This window comes from Sminthopsis crassicaudata, chromosome X, assembly GCF_048593235.1.
Source record: "Sminthopsis crassicaudata isolate SCR6 chromosome X, ASM4859323v1, whole genome shotgun sequence".
Lineage (NCBI taxonomy): Eukaryota > Metazoa > Chordata > Mammalia > Dasyuromorphia > Dasyuridae > Sminthopsis > Sminthopsis crassicaudata.
In genome coordinates this window covers 42,661,908-42,682,717 of record NC_133623.1, presented here as the reverse complement: position 1 = coordinate 42,682,717, position 20,810 = coordinate 42,661,908, and the positions used below count along the sequence as shown (strand labels likewise).

General features: G+C 38.5%; 1 protein-coding gene across 2 annotated transcripts; it reads left to right on the top strand.

Moving 5' to 3' along the window:
• The first annotated feature begins 3,479 nt into the window (after positions 1 to 3,479).
• HTATSF1 (HIV-1 Tat specific factor 1) lies at positions 3,480 to 20,565 on the top strand. Of its 2 annotated transcripts, none has more exons than XM_074277089.1 (10): positions 3,480 to 3,933; positions 4,198 to 4,383; positions 7,615 to 7,804; positions 8,388 to 8,435; positions 9,359 to 9,513; positions 10,993 to 11,156; positions 12,152 to 12,251; positions 17,171 to 17,260; positions 18,949 to 19,086; positions 20,028 to 20,565. In XM_074277089.1, exons 2-10 carry the CDS (start codon positions 4,207 to 4,209, stop codon positions 20,301 to 20,303), a joined length of 1,338 nt encoding a protein of 445 aa, XP_074133190.1. In that variant the 5' UTR covers positions 3,480 to 3,933; positions 4,198 to 4,206; the 3' UTR covers positions 20,304 to 20,565. The 2 variants fall into 2 exon arrangements, with proteins under 2 accessions (XP_074133190.1, XP_074133189.1); XM_074277088.1 differs by having other exon boundaries at positions 3,827 to 3,980.
• Positions 20,566 to 20,810: the final 245 nt, after the last annotated feature.

Here is a 20,810-nt window from a genome sequence, read left to right as displayed (position 1 = left end):
ACCTCCCAAAGCATTCCATTCTACTTTAGGATAGTTGTAGGAATTGTTTTTTCTTATATCAATCCTAAATCTGTTCCTACTCATGTGTTACTAAATGCCAAAAGATGAAGTCACATCGTCCTACTGACTGGTTCCACTATAAATATGTTATGTAATTTCAACCATGCTCTCACAGCTACACATCAATCATTTTAGTCTTCCCTGATTGCCTCTTTATCCCACTCCCCACGGCATCCATTCAAAACCTTCTCTTCTCTCCCTCCTGAGCAGAAGGCCTCACTTCCTACTTCAATGAAAAACTGACGGAATATGTTACAAGTTTCCTTTTCTCTCTACCTCTCCACATCAAGTACCTTCAGCATAAAGTCTCCCTATCTACTTTCTCTTTGCCAATGACAACCTCTCTCCTCTTGCCCCGGATTCTATCCCTTTCTTGACTTCTCAAGGAATTTGCCCCTCTCTTTCCTCAATTTTCAATCTCTCTGTACATGTATAACCTATATCAGATTGCTTGCCGTCTTTGGGAGATGGGAGGGAGAAAGAAAGACAAATTTGGAGCTCAAAATTTTACAAAAATGAGTGCTGAAAACTATATTTATATGTAATTGGAAAACGATAGAATACTGTTAGCTTCTTCAGGGAAAGAACTATTTTCCTACTGTTATATACCCATTACCTGGCCCATGGTAAGTGTAACCAGCATAATACAAATGGGCTAGTGGCAGCTGAAAATAAGGAAACGGGGTTAATAATTCAACAGAGCCATTTATTAAGAGAAATTGTGCTGTTTGAATATCTTAAAATCATATGTTATTATGAACAACATTGTTCTGTGACCAACCCTAGTTTCTATTTTCTATGATCTAACTCTCTGATCATGTTGTTAGTTTCTAGAGACTCAGTCTTGAGTAACGTTCACAATGCCTCAGTAAATGTATCAGGACCTTAAGTTTTTTCATGATTTCAAGCTTAAATGCACCTTTGATTAATCTTAGGAGGAGGAGAACATCCCAGTTACTGAAGCCTCTAGCTTCCTGGGAGTTCTCTCCAAGTAAGCATTTAGTAAATGCTATTGTCATGAATAAAAAATAGCTTCATTCTGCCCTCCAAGGCTGAATAAAGCAAATTTAATCTCTTTTTCACATGACAGTCTTTCAGATTCTTGAAGAAAGATATCATGCTTCTCCTCCTCCTCCTTTCTACAAACCAATTAAAAACTTCTTTAGTCTTTCTTATCCTTCTCTCTAAATTATAGGAGAAAGTTAGCATCGGAAGCATCATTCACATTTAAGTAATTCCAGGAACATATTTCCTCAGTACTTTAGAATACAAAGCTTTACAAAAGGAGAACATTCCTGATTAATGTTTCAAGAAGTTTATGATGGAAAATGACTTTGCTTTAAAAACTACTCAACAGGGTAGTAGTTGTTGTTATTGTTTAGTTCCATCAGAAGGACTTGATTTCAAAGGTACTTTGGAATAGTCTTGTTTTTAGTGGAATTTTCGTCCCCAGATGGCTCTTCCTGCTTATTGAGATTTTGCCAAGTTACTTCTCTTTTTTTGAGTATGCTGTGAGATTATCTTTCAGGTGTGTGGCTTAAGTTGCTTTGGCTCCAAGGGGAAAAGAACAACAGCTAGCTACTCATTGCTAACTTCTTTGTATAAGACTGGAGTTTCATCAAAAGGGCCCCTGAGAAATAGTAAATAATCAAAGGGAAGAAGGTGAGAAGGGGAAATCCAGTAACTAGCAAAGAAACTCTTTACTTGAATAGGTGTAACTAACTCCTTTAATTTATTATTGTAAAGACAAAGAATATCCCTTTAAAAAAAAAAAGTCTTAAAAGCCTGGTCCCAAAGAAGAGAAAAAAAGACATCTCCTGCCATGTATATGCATTTATATGGGGGTTGACCAGTGTGGAAATAGTTTAAAATGTCCATTATTTCCTATCGGTTTTGCTTATTTTTTTCTTTTTCCTTCTCTTATTTATTTATTTGTTTGTTTGTTTATTTTGGTGATAAAGGATGGAGGTAGAGTGGGAAAATATACAGGGGCAAATCTAAGAAATGTAAAAAGCAAAAGAGATAAAAAGGGTCTATTTTAAAATAAAGAAGTTTATTCTGAAAGCAAAACTTGTTTAAAAGGGGCAGAGCTACATGAGTGTGGGAAAGAATTTAAGTAATCATTTTTCTCATTTAGGAGAGAAACAATCCCTACCACCACCACTACACCTTACCAAAGTATAGGGATGAGGAGGGAATACTATGAAGGCTGGGGTGAGGAGGGCATGTACCTCTGAGAGACACTGGAAAACTTTGACTTTACAGTAAACTCAAGTTATTAATGCTAAAGTAGTGACCCAATGGAACAGATAACGCCTTGTCTTTGAAACGACCTGTATATAGACTTGTGGGTTCCTTTCCTGAAAAAGGAAAGCAAATTCAACATTCTCATTTTAGCTTCCTGAGTCCAATACCAAAAAGAGTTAGCAACTCTTCATAATTGTAGCAACTTAATACAGACTAAGGAATTCAAATTGGCATATAACATTGGCCACAGAGGAACCACAATTGATGAACCATGCATATAATCAGGAGTTGGCTATAACTGACAAGCACAGTCGAAAATTTCTTAAGAGTTGTGAAGGCTAAGTGGGATTTCCTATGTGTAGCAAGATTTCTTAATTAGTGCTGTAAGCAATATGATGTAAGGGATGTTAGAAACTGGAGCATACCCCCTTCCTGTCTTCCCTTGCAGTCACCAGGATATTCCAGAACGGATTCAGAACTTCATTCCAGGACTCTATTTGCCCAGTGGCCTGCATTAGGGAAACGGCATAACTGATTTGCCAAAACTGAAGGTTCTGCCCAGTGGACCAGCATTACGGATGATTAAACCATTTATTCCAAAAACACAGATCTGAACGTGTTATGAAGGATTACAGGCACTTCGACGGCTTCTAAGAGAAAATACAACCCCCCCCCCCCGACTGATATCTAAAGCCTTCCAATGTGTGGCTCCCACTAACTTTTATAACTCTAGTTCACATCAGTCCCTCGTCCTGCTCCCCATGAGCCGGCTAGGTGTTCTCCAGCTGTGTCCCCAGCGTCTGAGGTGCACTCGCTCCCTTACTCTTTCTGCCTCTTGGAATGGCAGCTAAACTAAGATGGTTCCATTCCTTCCTCCTCCCCACCCTACCCCACCCCTAGCCCACAAGGCCTTTCCCGACTCTCTTCCAGTTAGCTCCGTTCCTTCTTCCTTTTTAAGTTACTTTGAGTATATTAAACGAACTGGCTCAATCCCCTCAGAAAAGGACAGTAGGTGCCTAAAAGAGGGCTGGCTCAAGCGCAGTAGAAAGGGAACACGCCCACCCCTCCCTCCCCTCCTTTCTCCGCACCCCCTCCCCCCCCACGTGCCCGCGCGCGTGGCTCTTTTCTCCCCGATCCCCAGCGGCCTGTGGGAGTCGCGCCTTCACAGACAGAACCCTCGGTCTGACAGACCCCCGGCCGCGTCCTTCTCTAATCACAGGCAGATTAAAGCGCGCTCCACACAACGTTCAGAACCCCCTCGGCTCCGCCCGGCCAAAAGACCTGCCCCGGAGCGCTCCCTGGGCCCTCCCGCCGAATCCCGGGCACTCGGAGCAGGCTTCTCCGCCCCGCTGGGAGCGAGCGAAACCACTGGAGCCCAAACCCTCGAGCCCAAACCGGAAAGCAATCCGACCGAGCGGCCCGCCCTTGACAGAGGAACCAATAGGAACGCTCTGCGTCACGTGGAAGGCGGGCCAACGAGCAAGACTCCTCCGAAAGGCCACGCTATTGGTGCCGGCAGAATTCGCTCAGTGTGGGGACCTGTGGTACCCATTTGGACGGTGGCACTCGGGACGTCCTGACAGAGTTTTTTCAGCCACAGCCGTGCAGCCCCTCACTGCTGTCCAGGTGAGAAGTTTCCACTGGGACCAGACTTCAGGATCCATCCCTCTCAGGTAGACCGGTCAGCGCGGAGAGCAGAGAGAGTCTCCTGCCGGGATGGGAATAAGGGAGTGCTGGACTCGGGAAGCGGGACTTCCTTAGAGTTCCTGCCCGGAGCTGGGAGGGGGCCGTTCTGGAGGTGCTCGAGGACTTTGCGGGAGGCAGGTGGCGGGAAAGGGATACTCCCTAACTTTATCTCGGCCTTTCCTTCTTGGCCACCCCTTCTGGGAGCGGGGAGACATGAGCGGCGGCAGCCGGCGCGACGACTATGATCAGTTCAAGGAACAGCTGCGACTCCAGAAACTCTTAGAGGAGCGCACCCAGATGCCCGAGGGCGACGACCCCTTCACTTTCGTGGACCAAGCCGATGGCACCACTTACGAGTGGGATTTGGACAAGAAGGCATGGTTTCCCAAGGTATGGGCGGGCGACTGCAGGGCGCCTGGGCTAAGGGGCTGGCCGGGAGACCTCACGTTAAACAGCGGCTGTTGCTGTTCCATTGGATCCTTAGAATCTTAGAAAGGTTCCTAGCTAAGCCATTTCCACAGTTCCTCGCCTTCGGTAGTCTAACTTTCCAGGCTTGCCTTCTATTGGTTCGGTTGCCAGTTTATTCATTCATTCATTCATTCGTTCGTTCATCCATCCATTCATTCAATTGTATTTCTTTTTGGGTTTATGACTCGTTCAAAACAACAACAACAACAACAACACAGTATCCAGAGGTTTTCAATTTAGCCTTTGTAAAAGATACAAAGTTTCAAAGTTTGTTGAAGGAAGCCGCAGTCTTGCATTAGGATAAAATTTATGATTACTATGATCATAGTTGACTTGGTGGACAGTTCTTACAATTTAAGAACAGCCTTGGAATGAACTTTTCCAAGGGCCTTTCTGCTTTTTGTCCCTAGGCATGAATATCTGAGCCATATAACTAAGAATATGTCTAGAAACTTCAATGATGAGTTTTTCCAATTATATGTGTGGATCTTTTCCAAGCAGTATTGGATTTGAATACCTTGAATGTCTTGGCTACTTCCAAAAATGAAAGAAATGCTGGTAACTCCAGCTTGAAAAAGATGAAATAAAACAGTGTATTCATACAGATTAATTAAAACATATTTCTTAAGCACTTACTCTGTAGCCCTGGGGAGACAAAGAAGCAAAAAAAAAAAAAAAAAAACAGTTTCCTCTGAAGGAGCTCACAATCTAGTGGGAGAGATTAATTACAAACAAAAATATTTTAAAAATAAGATGTACACAGGATGACTAGAAAATAATTAAGGCACTAAAGGCACTAAAATCAAAAGAGTAAATATTAAAATGTTTTTAGTACAAGTCCTGGGAAGGGTATAGGGATAGGGTAAGAATGTGGAATTAAAAAGAAAGTAAAATTGAATGAAAAAAAAAATTTTAAAGACCACAGAATGGATCAGATATTTGGAAGATGCAGGCATTATGTGTATATACTTGTAAAACATGCTTACAGAAATAAAGATAGACTTTAAATGGAGAGATTGTCCACATTGTCCACAATTAGATTATATGAATATGGTCTAATTGTATTATTAGAGCATGCATTATAAGACAATACTACTTAAATTAATTTACTAATCTAGTACCATGACAATTAAATTACTGGTGGGTAATTATAAATTGTTTTTATAATTTATTATTATAAAGCTGGGGGAGAAATTCATCTAGAAGACCATAAAATCAAGAATCTCAAGGGAAATTTTGAAGAGGGAAAAAGTAGGAAGTAAGGCCCCTAGCAATATTAGATCTCAAACTATAAAACAATAGTTAATCAACTACTTGATACTGGCTAAAACAAGGGAAAATTGATAATTGGAACAGATTAGGGACAGGAGATCTAGAAACAAATAAACAAAAAGAGTACCAATGAAAATTTTAAAGAAAATAAACAGAAGAGATCAGAAGGATGTTCAGAGGTAACAGAATCAAGGTGGTTTGAAATTACCATGCTGAATGGTGTGTATACTTAATGAAAAGCAAGCTATACATTTTAATACTATACTTTATAAAGGATACATATAGAATATTTGTAAATTTGTAAAAAATTTTTTTTTGAAAATGAAAATGTTTATAATAATTTTTCTCAAGTTCAGAATGAAAAAATTAAAATTATACCACAAAAAGAAAAAAATTAAAATGTGAATCCTGTGTAGATGGAAAAAATAGTCTCAAGAGCATACTGCCTGGCTTATGAAAATCTACAATGACAAGAACTCCATTTTGGGCACTTAAGTTTTAATTATGTAAATACAGGTTGTCTCCAAAGTCTTAATGAAGTATTAAGCTATGTTTATTAATAGCTTCTCATCCTTCCTCTTCTCCTCCTCTTTCTTTTTCTTCTCATCTTTCTCCTACTTCTTTTATTAAAGATTTTTAGAAAGCCAAAAACTTTATTGAGACCTTAGAGACCCTATGCATATATTTAAACTTCTTTGAGCCTTAGTAACTCCTGTTCTGTTTGTATTCAATTTCTATTTTTATAATGCTAGTTCATTTTCACATTTTTTCAGGCATCTTGTTTGAGTACCGTGAGTACTTTTGGAGTAAATTTGAGGATCTTTCACAGTAATCTGAATTTTGATTGATCTTTTCATCGTATTAAAAAAAAAAAAAAAAAGGCAAAATAAGTCTGCTTCTCCATAAACTTTTAGCTTTTATTTTTTCCCTCTTTCTTAAGATTGATTGGACTAAAGAATTAATTGGTATGAAGATATCATTGTAGTTTTTCCTTTGTGCAGTGATTCTTTACCTGCAAGATACCTGTACATAGCTATAACCTGGTGGCACTGATCTCATTTTAGGTTGAAACACATTAATAAAGTGACAATTTTTATAATAACGAGGCAAAACTAGTATTTAGTCTGAATCAGTGTCCTGAGCACTAAGCCAGGGTACCATTCTAAGTCTCTGAATATATTGCAAAATATAGTTAATAAATGTGAAGGTTAAATATAATACATACGTGTGTATATACAATAGCATGTGTATGCATACATGTGCACATGTGCATATGTGTACACACACGTGCACGTATATATGAGCAGATCGACATTGTGGCTTAAACTTGGTGAACTGCCAATTTTAACTTTGGCCTGGTCACATTTTATCCATTGCTCTTGTAGACAAAGTTTCTAATGAAAAACCAAAGTTGGATAGAATGTTTTCATATTTACTCACAAAAGTGAATATGTTACAATGCTTGAAACAAAGTAGAAATGAGCAAGAGAAGTAGCTCCAAATTTGTTCAGATGTCCTGATTACCCACATATCATCTATTATTAACATATGCTTTCCATATATTCAAGTAGTCTAGCTTCTCTATGCTTCACTGTTATAACCAGGGGTTCTCAAACTACGGCCTGCTGAGGACGTTTATGCGGCCTGCCGAGTTATGGCAAATGGGCTGAGGGGCAGAGACAGGGTGAATTTTTGTTTTTCCTATAGTCCGGCCTTCCAACAGTCTGAGCGACAGTGAACTGGCCCCCTATTTTAAAAGTTTGAGGACCCCTGGTTATAATCATTGTTAGTAGAAACCCATCTATGGTACCATATGTTGTTATACTGTGATTTAGGGAAGAATTAAATTAGAAGTATTTACATATTTGAATTTCCTTTTAGATATCTGAAGATTTCCTTGCTACATATCAAGCCAATTATGGGTTCCCTGATGATAGTCCTTCTTCTTCTCATACAAAAAAAGAGAATATATCTGATGTGAGTGAAAAAGCTAAAGGGAAACCTACTGATAAAAAATCCATAGAAGATATTGAAAAAAAGCAGAAAGGAGAAAAAAGAAAGCCTGAACCTGGTAAGCAGCTGTCTATCTTAGAAACTATGATAGCTTTAAAAAAAAAAAAAAAAAAAAAAAAAAAAAACAACCTTGAAGCTCAATCTTTAAAGAGTAGCATTAACTTTTAGGGAAATAGCAGTAGGAAGTCTTTTAAAATAGTTGTTAGAATTTTTTAGAATCAAAATAAGCCCACCTCCCTTTCCAAATCAATTCCTTGAAAATAAATAAATTGCACAGCTCAAAAGCATTTTGAAAAGGAGGGTGAAGATTTGAATTGTTCTGTATGATGATCTAAGTTCCCAGATACATTGAAGCTAAGACAGCCAGTGCAGGGCAGCAGGGAGAGTAGAATGCTGGTTTGGAGCCTAAGGACTTGGGTTTGGATCCTTATCCTTCTTGCCCCTATACTCATCACCTTCCCTACCCCCTTGTCACCTCACTACTCTGGACCACCTTCTTCATCTATAAAATAAAAGGGGCAAGTGGACTCGCTGACCTACAACTTTTTAGCTCTAAATCTGGGATGTTGGAAAAGTTAGAGAAACTAACATCCTAACAACTTTGTGTACTCTGGGACTCATAAATTTAATTTTATTTTTAGGATGGTTTCAAGTTGAAGAAGACAGAAATACAAATGTTTATGTTACTGGTAAGTCCTACAAGGGCATCTTTCATTATATTATATTATAATAGAAAGTTGGATTTTTAACAATTTTATTTTTCTTAGAGTGTATATTTTATTTTAAAGTTTGGCATGCTTGTATTTGGAAACCCATCCACAGTAAGAAATATGTATTTCCTGTTAGATTTGGTAATAGGAAAATCAACTGTAAAATATGGATCTCAATCAAAACTCATTGGTTCTACATATATAAAGAGCTAGTGTTAAGTGAAGTAGAGGAGCAGACTTTGGGCTCCACTTTGAACACTGACTTGCATGAGGACCAGTTAATTGCCTTCTCTGGGCCTCAGTTTCTTTCATCTTGGCATCTACCTCTAGATTCCATGAGATAGGATAAATAATTGAAATATATATATATATATATATATGAGTAAATAACATAGGTCTTCCAGAGAAAATCCTATCTGACTGAGATTCAGCATAGAGTTAGACATTCTAAAGTTTGAGCAGCTAAATTCTAGATATAGTCATTTAATTTTGTTATACGTATAAGTGGCAAAATGTAGTTACCATGAAAATCTCAGCTTCTTTACCTTCTGAGTCATTAGCTTTTTACTTAACTATGGAAGTGGTTTAAAAAAAACAGTAAATGAAAGTATATGTTAATGTGTAGGAGTATATAAGGAATATAAAATACCTACAAACATTGGATTTTGTTTTAATTACTTTTGCTAATTTGATGAATAAGAGTAATATTTTAAATTTGTTTTTTTTTTATTTTAAAATAGTCAAGTGAACGTGTCCCATGAATGTTCTTGAACAGATGGTATAGTATATCAGTTCATGGGCATTTCTAATTGGTGGGATACCCTGATGAAGCAGCTTTTATGAGAACCACAGCTATATTCTACATTTTGAAATACGTTGCAGTGTCTTTGTTAACTTTGCAGGCTTACCTCCAGACATTACACAGGAGGAATTTGTTCAGCTTATGTCCAAATGTGGCATTATCATGAAAGATCCTCAAACAGAAGAATATAAAATCAAACTTTATAAAGATAAACAAGGAAATCTGAAAGGAGATGGGCTTTGCTGTTATTTGAAGGTCGGTTACATAGATAATATGGAGTGAGAACCTTAACTTGTGACTTAAGACTAAGCTTTGATGAATGATGTCCACTACATAGAAATATCATGATTGAGGTATAAGTGAAACGCAAATTTCAGCTTGCATGTGTGTGACTGTGTCAGTGAATATATCTTGTCTAGCTAGACAGGCAAGAAGCTTGTACCTTCCATGTTTACTGCCTTTTTTAACCAAAGAAGGCAGTGTGTAGTTAATAAAAACTGGGAGTTGACTAATAGTCACATGGACCTACCTATCAGGGGAAACAATGGCAAAATCTACAAATGTTTATAGAACATCCACCTGTAAACTACACTGGTTTAGTACCTCCTAGAGAAGATGGGAGAAATAGAAGGCAAAAACCCTCGTCGTTGAGGAACTTAGGTATCCAATGGTAGTAGTAAGAGACTGAGATATAGCAACTTGATAGTAGCTGCAGACTGCCATTAAGAAGAACCAAATAATGCTGTGCCACATTCCCCCCAATAAATGTAAGCATCCTGAGTACATGTAGAGTGAGGTAAGGGGCATCCAAGTGGGGCTGGGGTTGAACAATCAGAGAAGAAATGCTATGTAGTGTGGGGGCTTTAGAGCTGGGTCCTGAATGTGATGGATCTAGAAATCACCCCCAAAGTATTAAAGGTATTATGCAATGAAATCCAAGGAAATTTATAGATATTTTCCAAGTCGATTCCAAGATTATTAAACTCTTATCAGTATATGCATAAATGCCTGTTGGAATTGTTTGGACCCAATAGTATTTTTAGAGGAGAAATGGGGCCTGTAAGAAACTTGATTTGGAGATAATGGAGAACTAAAAAAATTGCTCCATTGGCAGCTTGAATAGAGAGGTCAGTAAACAGAGACTAGGCAAGAGGAACTCGGGTATCAGAGCATCATATTTCAGGCAGAGTGTTGCTTAGTCCTTGTCATTTCATTTCTCTGCAGGTAGCTTCAAGTAGTATTTTTAACAGTACTTTCCATTGGTGTAGGAACCAACACCATAAAACTTATTTTGCACAAAAAAGCACCTTGTGGTTTTCAGCTGTTCATAAGAGCCAGGTTAGATAGGAATTGGAAGACAAAAGATATTACCAAATTACCTGGGCCTTTGGACATCAGGATCACAAAATTATAAAGCAATAAGGGATATTAGAGATAATCCAGTCCATCTAACCACCCTTTTCTTTTTTACAGATGAGAAAATGGAGGCCATGAGAAAGGAAGTTAAGGCCATACTAATTAGTGTCAGAAACAGGACTAGAAACCAAGTTTGTTGACACACGAGTTATTGGGTTTTTTTGCACTACACTAAACTAGTCCCTTATTTTACATTGTTACATTGAATTACATTGTTGGTGTATGTTTCTGGGATGTACATGTCTCTTGGAAAAAAATTTTTATGATTTCTCATGTTTCAGAATAGACTGTAACAGATTTTATTTTACCTTCACATAGAAAGAATCTGTCCATCTAGCATTAAAGCTTCTAGATGATGATCAAATCAGAGGCTATAGACTGCATGTTGAAAAAGCAAAATTTCAGCTCAAGGGTGAATATGATGCCAGTAAGAAGAAGAAGAAATGCAAAGATTACAAGAAAAAGCTGTCTCTTCAACAAAAGTTGGTGTTGACTTTTTTCTGTCGGCATTGTTGTTTGGGCACAGTGTTTCACATTAAGTATGGCTAAAACATACTAACAACTTTTGGCACTTTTGGAATTGCATTGCTTTATTCTTCCAAACATATGTACATGATTTCCTATAAATGCCATCTGTGCAAAAGCATTCTTTCTTGGGGAGCTAGAGAGAGATGACCCAGAATCTTACAGGGGTATGTTAACAACAGGGAGATTGGGTTTTCCCCCTCCAGTGGTAGAAATATATCCTATTTATTTGCAATAGAAAAATGAGATTTTTTTAAGTGCTTTAGATAACATTGGTTCTTTTATATTCTTTAACCTAAGAAATTCTTTATTAGAGTAATTAGACGCTAATTAAAATGCAACTACCAAAATTTGAATGGGAAATCGTTAGGAAACTGAAACTTTGTAAAAATCTAGTTTTTTTTTTTTTTTAGAAAGTAGTCAAAATGATACATTTGTATTGATTTGGGAGAACTCTAAAATCATAGTGAAATTGGTGAATTTGCTATCAATGCACAGAAAGTCAAGGATGAGCACAGTTTTTTAGCCATAAGCCTCATGATTCCTCAGTGTCACATAAGGGAAGTGTATGAATACAAGATGAAGAGTTTGTTATTTATGTGTAACTAGAAGAGACTTCAAAGATACTTACTGGTGTAATTAAGCTCTCTTTCACAAATGACATTGGCATTTTCAAATAAATACTAACTTTCTAAAACGGGAGTGGCTCTGCAAAAAGAGCAGGCCTGGGCCATGCTCAGTGCCTACAGACATGTTTATTTTTCATTCTGAATGGTTTCCGATGAATGGTACTGAAGAAAAGAGATTTGTGTTTGCATTAAAGGCAACAAAGTATTTATCACTATTGATTGCCCAGTGAGGGAGAATAATTAAGGTATAAGATTTTTCTTCAATAAATATTTGCAAACATGAAAAGAAAGTCACATTCTTATTGTTGCTTCATTTCTTTTAGACAGCTAGATTGGTGGCCTGAGAAGAAACCGGGCACAGCACGAATGCGGCATGAGCGTGTCGTCATTATCAAGAACATGTTCCATCCTAAGGATTTTGAGGTGAGATGTTTCAGTCCTTCTTAGCAGATACTTTGCTATCCTGTTTAGAATCACTCTCTTCATATTGTTCTTTAAAGTTTACAGAGTGTGCATGTGCCTTCCTGAATACCACTCAGCAGGGGCCTGGGATATGGGCCACAGGGGACATCATGCTTTCTTGGAGAATTCCAAAGCCCCCTTCACTCCAACTGACTGATTTACAGAAAAATTAAAATGGCAGAACTCTGAAATTAATTCACCTTTCCTTTTGCTTAGGCTTCAACTTACAGCCTCAAATAACTCATTGGGGAAAGCAATGAAAAACAGTCATTAAAAGATTTACAGATAGAGAATGAATAGCTGGGTTTGGACGCAGGTCCATTTTGTAAGGTATTAGGACCCATTACTTACTGAGGTACTAGTTTCAGAGAATCCCAAAATTCACAGCCACAAAGGAGATTTTATGGTATCTACCCAGGTAGGTAGATATTCTATGATCACAGCATGTAAAACTATTGAAGGGACTTTAGTAGTCATCATCACATCTAACTCCCTAGCCTGGCTTGATAAAGGGACTTGCCCAAAGTCACAAGCTAGAAAATAGTAGAACCAAAATGTGAAGCTGTTTTTTCCCACCCCCATGCTTTCCTCTTGGATAGAATAAAGAGGCTGGACTCAATGGCCTCAAGCTCCCTTCCAGCTCCCTATCGTGGCTTCTCTGATCTATGACCTCCTAGATATTCACTTTCTTCTTTGCTCATGTCAGAGTTCAAAGACTAGCCAGGTGCCTCCTGACTTAAAGGCTACTGTACTTTTGGTCATTCACCTCCCTTGTTTTCATTACACCAGCTTACAGGTTGGTGTGCACATTTGATAAATAACTTAAAAGGGTTAGAACACATTTTGAGGTTGTGTTCTTCTGTTGCAAGTGTTCAACATAGATGTCTGTTTTTCCCTGGATTGCTTTTGGGGAAAGGTTACATTTCCTAAAGAATACAGATTAGTAGCACAATCATTCTCAGTTAAAGCTGATCTCAATCTCAGACAAGGTAGGGGTTTCCAAAAGTAACAAGTGCCTCCCCTCCCCTCCCCTCTGGAGTACATTTATATACCAGACAGCTGAAGGGTGTTAGAAGTAAGGCACTTAAAAATACCTTTTAACATGAGGGCAAATGACAAATGTTAATTTTCTCTGACATGAGAGGACCTTCTATATATACAATTTCTAACCTTATTAAAAATACATCAGCTGACAAAGAGCGCTCTAAGAAAAGATTGAAAACTGACGTCCAACAACAGTGGGTGTATTTCAGCCTCACTCTTAAGTGCATCCAACTAGAACTTTTTTAAGGGGTAGCAGCTTCCCTTTCCATGTCCTCATCAGGAAAAAAGAAATACCACCAGTTCCCTGGGGAAAAATACAGGCTGGAAAACAAATAATAAGTGGCTAGAGACAGCTTTCTGAAATTTTAATAGCTATGAAGCTTTTTACTGCAGGATTTTGGAGCAATTCCCACATCACTCAGATCTGACTTTAGTCTCAACTCTCTTTAATCTAAAGGTTCTTTCTGCTCAGAAGTTTGTTGTTGTGGTGGTTGTTGTTTTAAGCAACATTTTCATAGTTTACAGAGAGACAGCAATTTATGAAATATCCATTTTCAGATAAAGGAGATAAAGGAGGTTACTATAATTTCTTCTTAACCTTCCTGATACCAGTAAAGCAAACTGAAGTCGCTAAGCTAAAAATCATTCCAGACTCACTTGATTTCCTTTTGCCCAGTTACTAAGCTGAGAGATTAGCAGAATACTGGAGCTCTAACTCCCTTGTAGGTTATCAAAGCACTTGATAAATTATCTTGTGCTATTCTTGAAAATGACAGAGAAGTGGGCTAGTTCATTGAACAACTGGATGGATTCACAAGTGGCTCGGTAGCCAGACTCCCCCCACACACACACAACCAGTCAGTGATGGCTTAATGTCAGCCTGGAAGCAAGTCTCTCAGAGAGCGTCCCAAAGATCTGAAGTCAGAGGACCTGAGTGCAAATCCTGCTACTGCCATTTACTACCTGTGTGGCTGAAGATTTGGGCACGGGGATGGGTAGGAGGAAGGGCTCACTTGGTTGGACCAGCTGCTTTCTGAGATCTCTTTCCAATGCTGAGATTCTGCAAGCCCAGGACAAGAAACACTGAAGCAAAGCTATGTTTATACTTTCTTAATATGTTTGCAGCTCCTACGTGAATTGCTCTAGAACTTTCATTATGTTTGTGATGCTTCAAAGATTTGCAATTTTATCAGTGAGTACTCTGTCTGCCTAGTCAGACTGAAGCCTTGGTAGACTGTCGCTTCTGTTAATAGAACTCCTACTTCTGACTCCCCCCATCCCTCCACCCCCCAGTAGGAAAAATACCAACAAAAAGAGATGGTGGCACTTGGCTAGGCTGGGCCCAGACACCACAAAGGCAATTAGTGCTGAGTTAGTTCTCCTTCTCTTTAAGAAGTTGCCACACTACAAGGAAGCCATTTGATCAGAACTTCTGTGGAGCTGTTCTTCTATTACCTCCTTCTATTTGAGGATCGGAATGTGTCTCCTATGTTGGAACGTGAGCTCCTCGAGAATAGGGCCCGCCTTGCTTCTCTGATGGTATTCCCAGGGCTTTGTCCATGGCAGGCACTTAAGAAATGCTTTTTCATCACTTCATTCCTTTGCAGTTTATAACAACCAGATCCTTTTCTTTTCAATGTGACCGAGTTCTAAAATGAAACCCGGTAATGTGATGGGCAGTTTAAGAACTATATCCTCTTTATTTACTGAATGGTCTATTAGGCTTTTGGTAATTTCTATAAAAAGAGAATCTACCCAAATGTCATTTATTTAAAAAGAGGCATTATCATCAATAGAATCCTACATGTGTCAAAGGAGAGTGTGGCTACAGAGTATGAGGCATTAGGCAATGTTGCTGATGCTAAGAGCTGCTACAGTCTCATAGTAGGCACCCAAAGCTAGAGTCTGACTTGAGTGGCAACAGGTCCAAAGTCATGCCACATAAGGATTGGTCCAAGGAAATGGGCTTGCAAGAGGGAAGACTTAGGGGTGGCAGGGCAGGGAACTGAAGACACACAGGTTAAATGACTTTTTCTCTTCACCTATGGAATGGTAGAAAGCACCTTCAATGGAGTATGTTGAGACCTGGGCTGCCATTAAGTAGTTGCATTATGGGCAAATCATTTCTCTCTGGACCTTAGTTTCCTCATCTGTCAAATGAGAGCCTCATATCTTCTTGTTTGTCTTAAGTGGAAAACTGCATGGAGATCATACAAGTATTATTTTCATAATCTGGGTACTCGTTTAACCAACGCAAATGTCCCTCCGGTCCTCATTCTCTGTCATTCGCATTTATTTAAACAAACGTGCCTCAATACCTCTTCCCAGCACACTGGAGGACTTAGCCTTTTGATGTCTTGGTTGATGCACAGCACCACTGTCTCATTCTTCCTTATGAGCAACTTGTCCTCTTTTCTGGCCATATGTTGCCTTCCTATACCTCCTAGGCTACCTCACATACCAGTCACTGGTGAGAACATGCCAGCCTACTTACGTCCACTATTCAGCCATCATTGCCCTTTGAATTCTTTATCATCCTCTGTAATATTCTTCTCTAAAATGTAATATTCTCTTGTTGGGGTTTTCTTGGGGTCTCTGGAGGCAGCCTTCATTTCAGTTCAGTAATCACCACAAGTGCAGCCAGGAGTTAAAGTCCAAATCCTTTATTGTCTCTTTCCAAGTCTTATCTCCTTTCCTGGGGCCTGGTTAGCTTTCTTAGAGGCCTATCTCTCTCCTTGATTCCAAGAACTTGACCTCCCATTTGCCTTCTCTGGCTTCTGAATCTCCCTGACTGAATCCTGGCTGAGGCTCTGAGAGCTTCTAGTGCACTTGTCCTCCTCGCCCTGAAAGCTTCTTGCTTATATGCCCCACACTGAGCATACACCAATCATTTCATCAGTAGGAAACCATTATTTGTTGTAGGATTAAATCAATGCTAAACTACATTTAACCATTGTCTCCTCAATTCCACTTAGTACCTTGTTTCAAGTTCTAGCCCATAACATCTCCTTGTAGGATCAGATCAATTATACTGAACCATGCTAAATTAGATAACTATTGTCTTTATCAATTCCACTGACTTAGTACCTTGTAAGAATCCTTTGTTTCAAGTTCAGAGTTCTGGCCCATAATAATCCTCACATACCTAGTACAACTAATTCTAGGAATCTCAGCCAAGTAGCAACATCACAAGGAATAATCATGTTAAGAAGGGCTTTTGCAGGAACACTGGGCAGTTTCTTAGTCGCTTCCTTTTAATTCTGGGTCCAGATCATTATATGTGTCTAGCATTCATACAAGATGTGTTTATCGATAGGCTAATTTTGCAGACTATACATCCAGCTATATTTTAAAAGCTGGCAACACTCGTATTCATCTGCTCGTTTTTTTCAGTGTGAACGGTCTGACTGCTCTCTCGATATTACTATGGAGTTTGCTGAGAGTTTGTAATGTTTCAGAAGTTAGTATAGTTACTATGGTATGATTTGTCCATAAAAATATTTGGAGAATATTTTTACCAATAGGAAATCTTTTATGGTAATGACAAACATGTCTGATATCTCTCTTGATGTTAATATTCATTGGATCCTTGAATGAGGCTTTCTCTGCAGTTATTACTCTTGTGTTATATTTAATTTTGACACATGAGACTGTGTGAAGAGAAAGGTAATGCCTATATTTTGCTCTGTTTGTACATAATGCTTTCCTAAACCATAAACATGTTTAACTGTAGATATAAAAAACACTTTATAAAAAGATTATGTTTAGAAAGGAAATGGCTCTGAAAGATTTACAGTTGAGACAGAAATGTGTTTAACCATGTGCAATCTTTGCAGGAGGATCCATTAGTGCTAAATGAAATCAGAGAAGACCTCCGAACAGAGTGTGAAAAGTTTGGGCAAGTAAAGAAGGTCCTTGTCTTTGATGTAAGTACATGACCCAATTGAACAAAAATTACTTGAAAATAACCAGTCTTCTAGGTAACAGGCTTTAATGTGCACCGGGAGTTTAGCATGCCTTTCTACCTAATAGGCCTCCTTATCTAATCATAAAGAGAATTAACGAATTAACGGAGAGGTCTGTCCCCACAGCCATGAAGGCCTACACTAGGTTCCCTCCCCTACCATGTCCTGGCTATGGCATCCTGGGAAACTTGCTTCATATTTCAGTACTCCAAGCAACTTAAAGACCAGAAGTTGCCACCAAAGTCCCAACTTAGAGGGAGTCTCCTCAACTGGGAGCTCCCTAAACTAGGAAAAGCACAGGTCCAGCTACTTCCTCTCCTTAGTCATAAGTATGTGCCCTATGGGGCCCTCAGGTGGTTCTGTGTTGGCAAGAGCGCCAGGTCTGGAGTCAGAAAGCCTCTTCTTCCTGAGTTCAAATCCAGTGGCATATACTTGCTCCCTGGGTGACCCTGAGCAAGTCACTTCACCCTGTTTGCCTCCATTTCCTCATCTGCAAAATGAACTAAAGAAGGAAATAGCAAACCACTCCAGTATCTTTGCCAAGAAAACCCCATATAGAGTCACAGAAAGTCACACATAATTGAAATAACTACATGACAATAAAAAAAAAAAAAGAAATATGTCCTATAAGGAAGCGGATGAGACTTATCAATATGTACCTGCATTCCATGTGAGGCTATCTGGTGCTTGTCAAGAAATAAGCATCGATTAGCAATAATTTTACATGCCTAGATAATTTTCCTTCAACATAAGTGCTAGACCTCTGAGCAGGTTCAGGAAAGGACAGGAAAAACTCAGTCTCCTTATTTTGCATACTTCCCCTAGACCTTGTCTTTTGCCAAAGGACAATGTTTTCTCTCTGAAGTTCCCACCTGCATGCTTTGAAATATGATCTCTTGTTTTTAACAGCAGCTTCTCCTATTGCGATGTTGTTGTTGTTGTTTTTTTTTTTTCTTATTGGTTGGACAGAAGATTAAATCTGAGGAGTAATCAGTTACTTGGAAGGGAGGACACCTAGTCAGTACTTACTCCTTTGGTAGCTTCTCTCCTTATCTTGGCTTTCTTATGCATGTGCATGTGACTTCCCATTTACTGAAACAAACGTGGCAGCTTCTACCTTGGTTCAGAAAATCCAAACCTAAAATTAAAATAGAATTACAAATGTTAAAAACTACCTTTCAATTACAAATCATTCTCCTTTCTCTGCCTCCCATCTTTTGCCAGCCCTCACTTAAGCCTTTTCACTTAAATGAGCCCTTTTTTCTATACACTCAGCCTTGAAAAATTGTTAAGGGGAATGGAGTGAAGCTCTAGGTGATCTAGGGAGCAGGTAACTTTTGCCACTGATTGTTGTACAACTCTTGCTTAGTCACTGCTCTTTAGAAAATAATTTGGAAAATCTCAAAAACAAAGTTTCTGGGGAAAGGGGCTGGGGCAGATCCATCACCCAAGTTGGCCACTCTTTAAGTCCCCATTTTAGAGGCCAAATATTAGGGAAGAGAGCCAGGTACTGTGCCAGTGAACAGACTGCACATTATTGGTCTTCTGAGTATATATAAAGTGCTTGAAATCTTTTTGTTTTCTCCACCTAGATTAGTTGAGGGAGAGGATGGTGTATTTTAATCATGCCCTCTTTTGTCCTTTAACAGAGACATCCAGATGGTGTGGCCTCTGTGTCATACAAGGAACCAGAAGAAGCTGATCTCTGCATACAAGCCCTCAATGAGAGATGGTTTGGTGGTCGTCAGTTAAATGTAGAAGTATGGGATGGTGTGACCGATTACCAGGTAAGAGTTAAGAGCTTTCCAAGCTCCTCTTTCCTTCTACCTATCTTCTCTCCATATCTTGCATTCAGGTAAGATATTAACGATGAATTCAAAAATAATCAGAATTTTGTTTGACATAAGGAGACTTACTATAGTAGAGCTTCACACTTAGACCATAGGTTCTATTTAATCAGTTTAAAGTAATAAGTCATTTTTATTAATATTTTATATATGTGACTTTGCAGGAGGGATTGTGAGGTATGAGGGGTATGAATCAGTCATCTTCCATGAAAGTTCAAAATAAAGAAGTAGAAACTAAGTCTTAAGTCTTTCATGGAATGGATGGATGGGAGGTAAAAGCAGTGGCAATATAGAATCAAATTTTTTTTCTATTTGGGGTTATAAGCTGTTGTTTTGTTATTTTTTACATCAGTTATCTCAATTTTAGTTGAAGTATTTAAAGTGCCCAAAGGCCATTTAAGGAAACTGATCCTGTCAGACTTTAGATACCAAATATCAGATATCTGAGTTGAGATTAGTTTTTTCTCAGATTATATATCATTATTATTTATTATTAATATTTATGTACTTCTTTCATAAGTTTATCAGAATACTAATTTCTATATAAATTTCATATATTGTAGAAAAAACTAGTAAAGTCAACTCCCTTTCCAATCTCCTATACTTTTTCAGATTTTGTGGTATCCTTTTTTATTACATTAGCATGATTCGTTTCACTACAGCTGGCCTCTGTGGTATGATTAAAATAAACAATTCCATGGTATTCTATAGTACTCCTAGCTTTGGAGAAGTTAGTTGAGCTGTTTCTGATGGTTCTTGTTACTCTTAAGTTACTTAAGGTAACTATTGTACCTTATAGTAAGTTTGGAAGCACCACATGGAAAACAGACACTTCTTTTGGCTTGAAGTATCTTTGAATGACATTTTCTATTTATGTATAGGTTGAAGAGACATCGAGAGAGAGAGAAGAAAGACTGAAAGGCTGGGAGTCTTTTTTAGAGCATCCTAACATCCAGAAAGAAATTCATTCATCAGATCCTGATTCTGCTTCTGGAAGCGGGGTCCTGGCAGTAGGGAAGCAGATCCCAGAGAAGAGTACACCAAAAGAGCAAAAACAGAAGGAAGTACAAAAGAGAGTAAGCTTAGATGATGATGGCACTCAGTCTACTGACAGCAGCCTTGGAGGCAGTGATAATGAAGACACGGAACACATGTAACCCATTCCATGTGCTCGATAGCTTGAAGTCTGTTGGATTTCTCTTCCAAGTTTCAGGGCAATTGCTAGTAGTGTAACACAAATGAATGTCTTCAACTTAGCAGTTTTGTAATTTCTATTCAAGTCAGTACTTAATAAGGAACTCAAAATATTTGTTGACTGACCACATCGGGACAATAAAAATCTTGTTAGAACCTCGCATGTGTGCTGTTCCTTGTAACTGCAGTGCCTAATAAAATATTACCCAGTAGAGTCTCAAAAAATGTCCATTTTGTCTTGTAAAAGAGATGATCACATTTTTATTCTTATAGACTGGTAATATGAAATGAAAGCTGCTACATTTAACTGTTGCCTTAACTCTAATCAGAGTAGCAATAATGATGTCATTATGGGGCTTTTGAGAAAATGGAAGAGAATCCAGATTTATGAAGCCAAGGGAATTTTTTTTAGTAATTTTTGGAATTTTAATAATTTCTTAATGATCTGAGCAGTTGAAGAATCTTTAAAG

Excerpts from the sequence above, each read along its gene's own strand:
- HTATSF1 (XM_074277089.1), top strand. The coding sequence starts at position 4,207 with ATGAGCGGCGGCAGCCGGCGCGACGACTATGATCAGTTCAAGGAACAG. Across the intron at positions 4,384-7,614 it reads AGAAGGCATGGTTTCCCAAG|ATATCTGAAGATTTCCTTGC; the intron begins GTATGGGCGGGC and ends ATTTCCTTTTAG. Across the intron at positions 11,157-12,151 it reads AAGCTGTCTCTTCAACAAAA|ACAGCTAGATTGGTGGCCTG; the intron begins GTTGGTGTTGAC and ends CATTTCTTTTAG.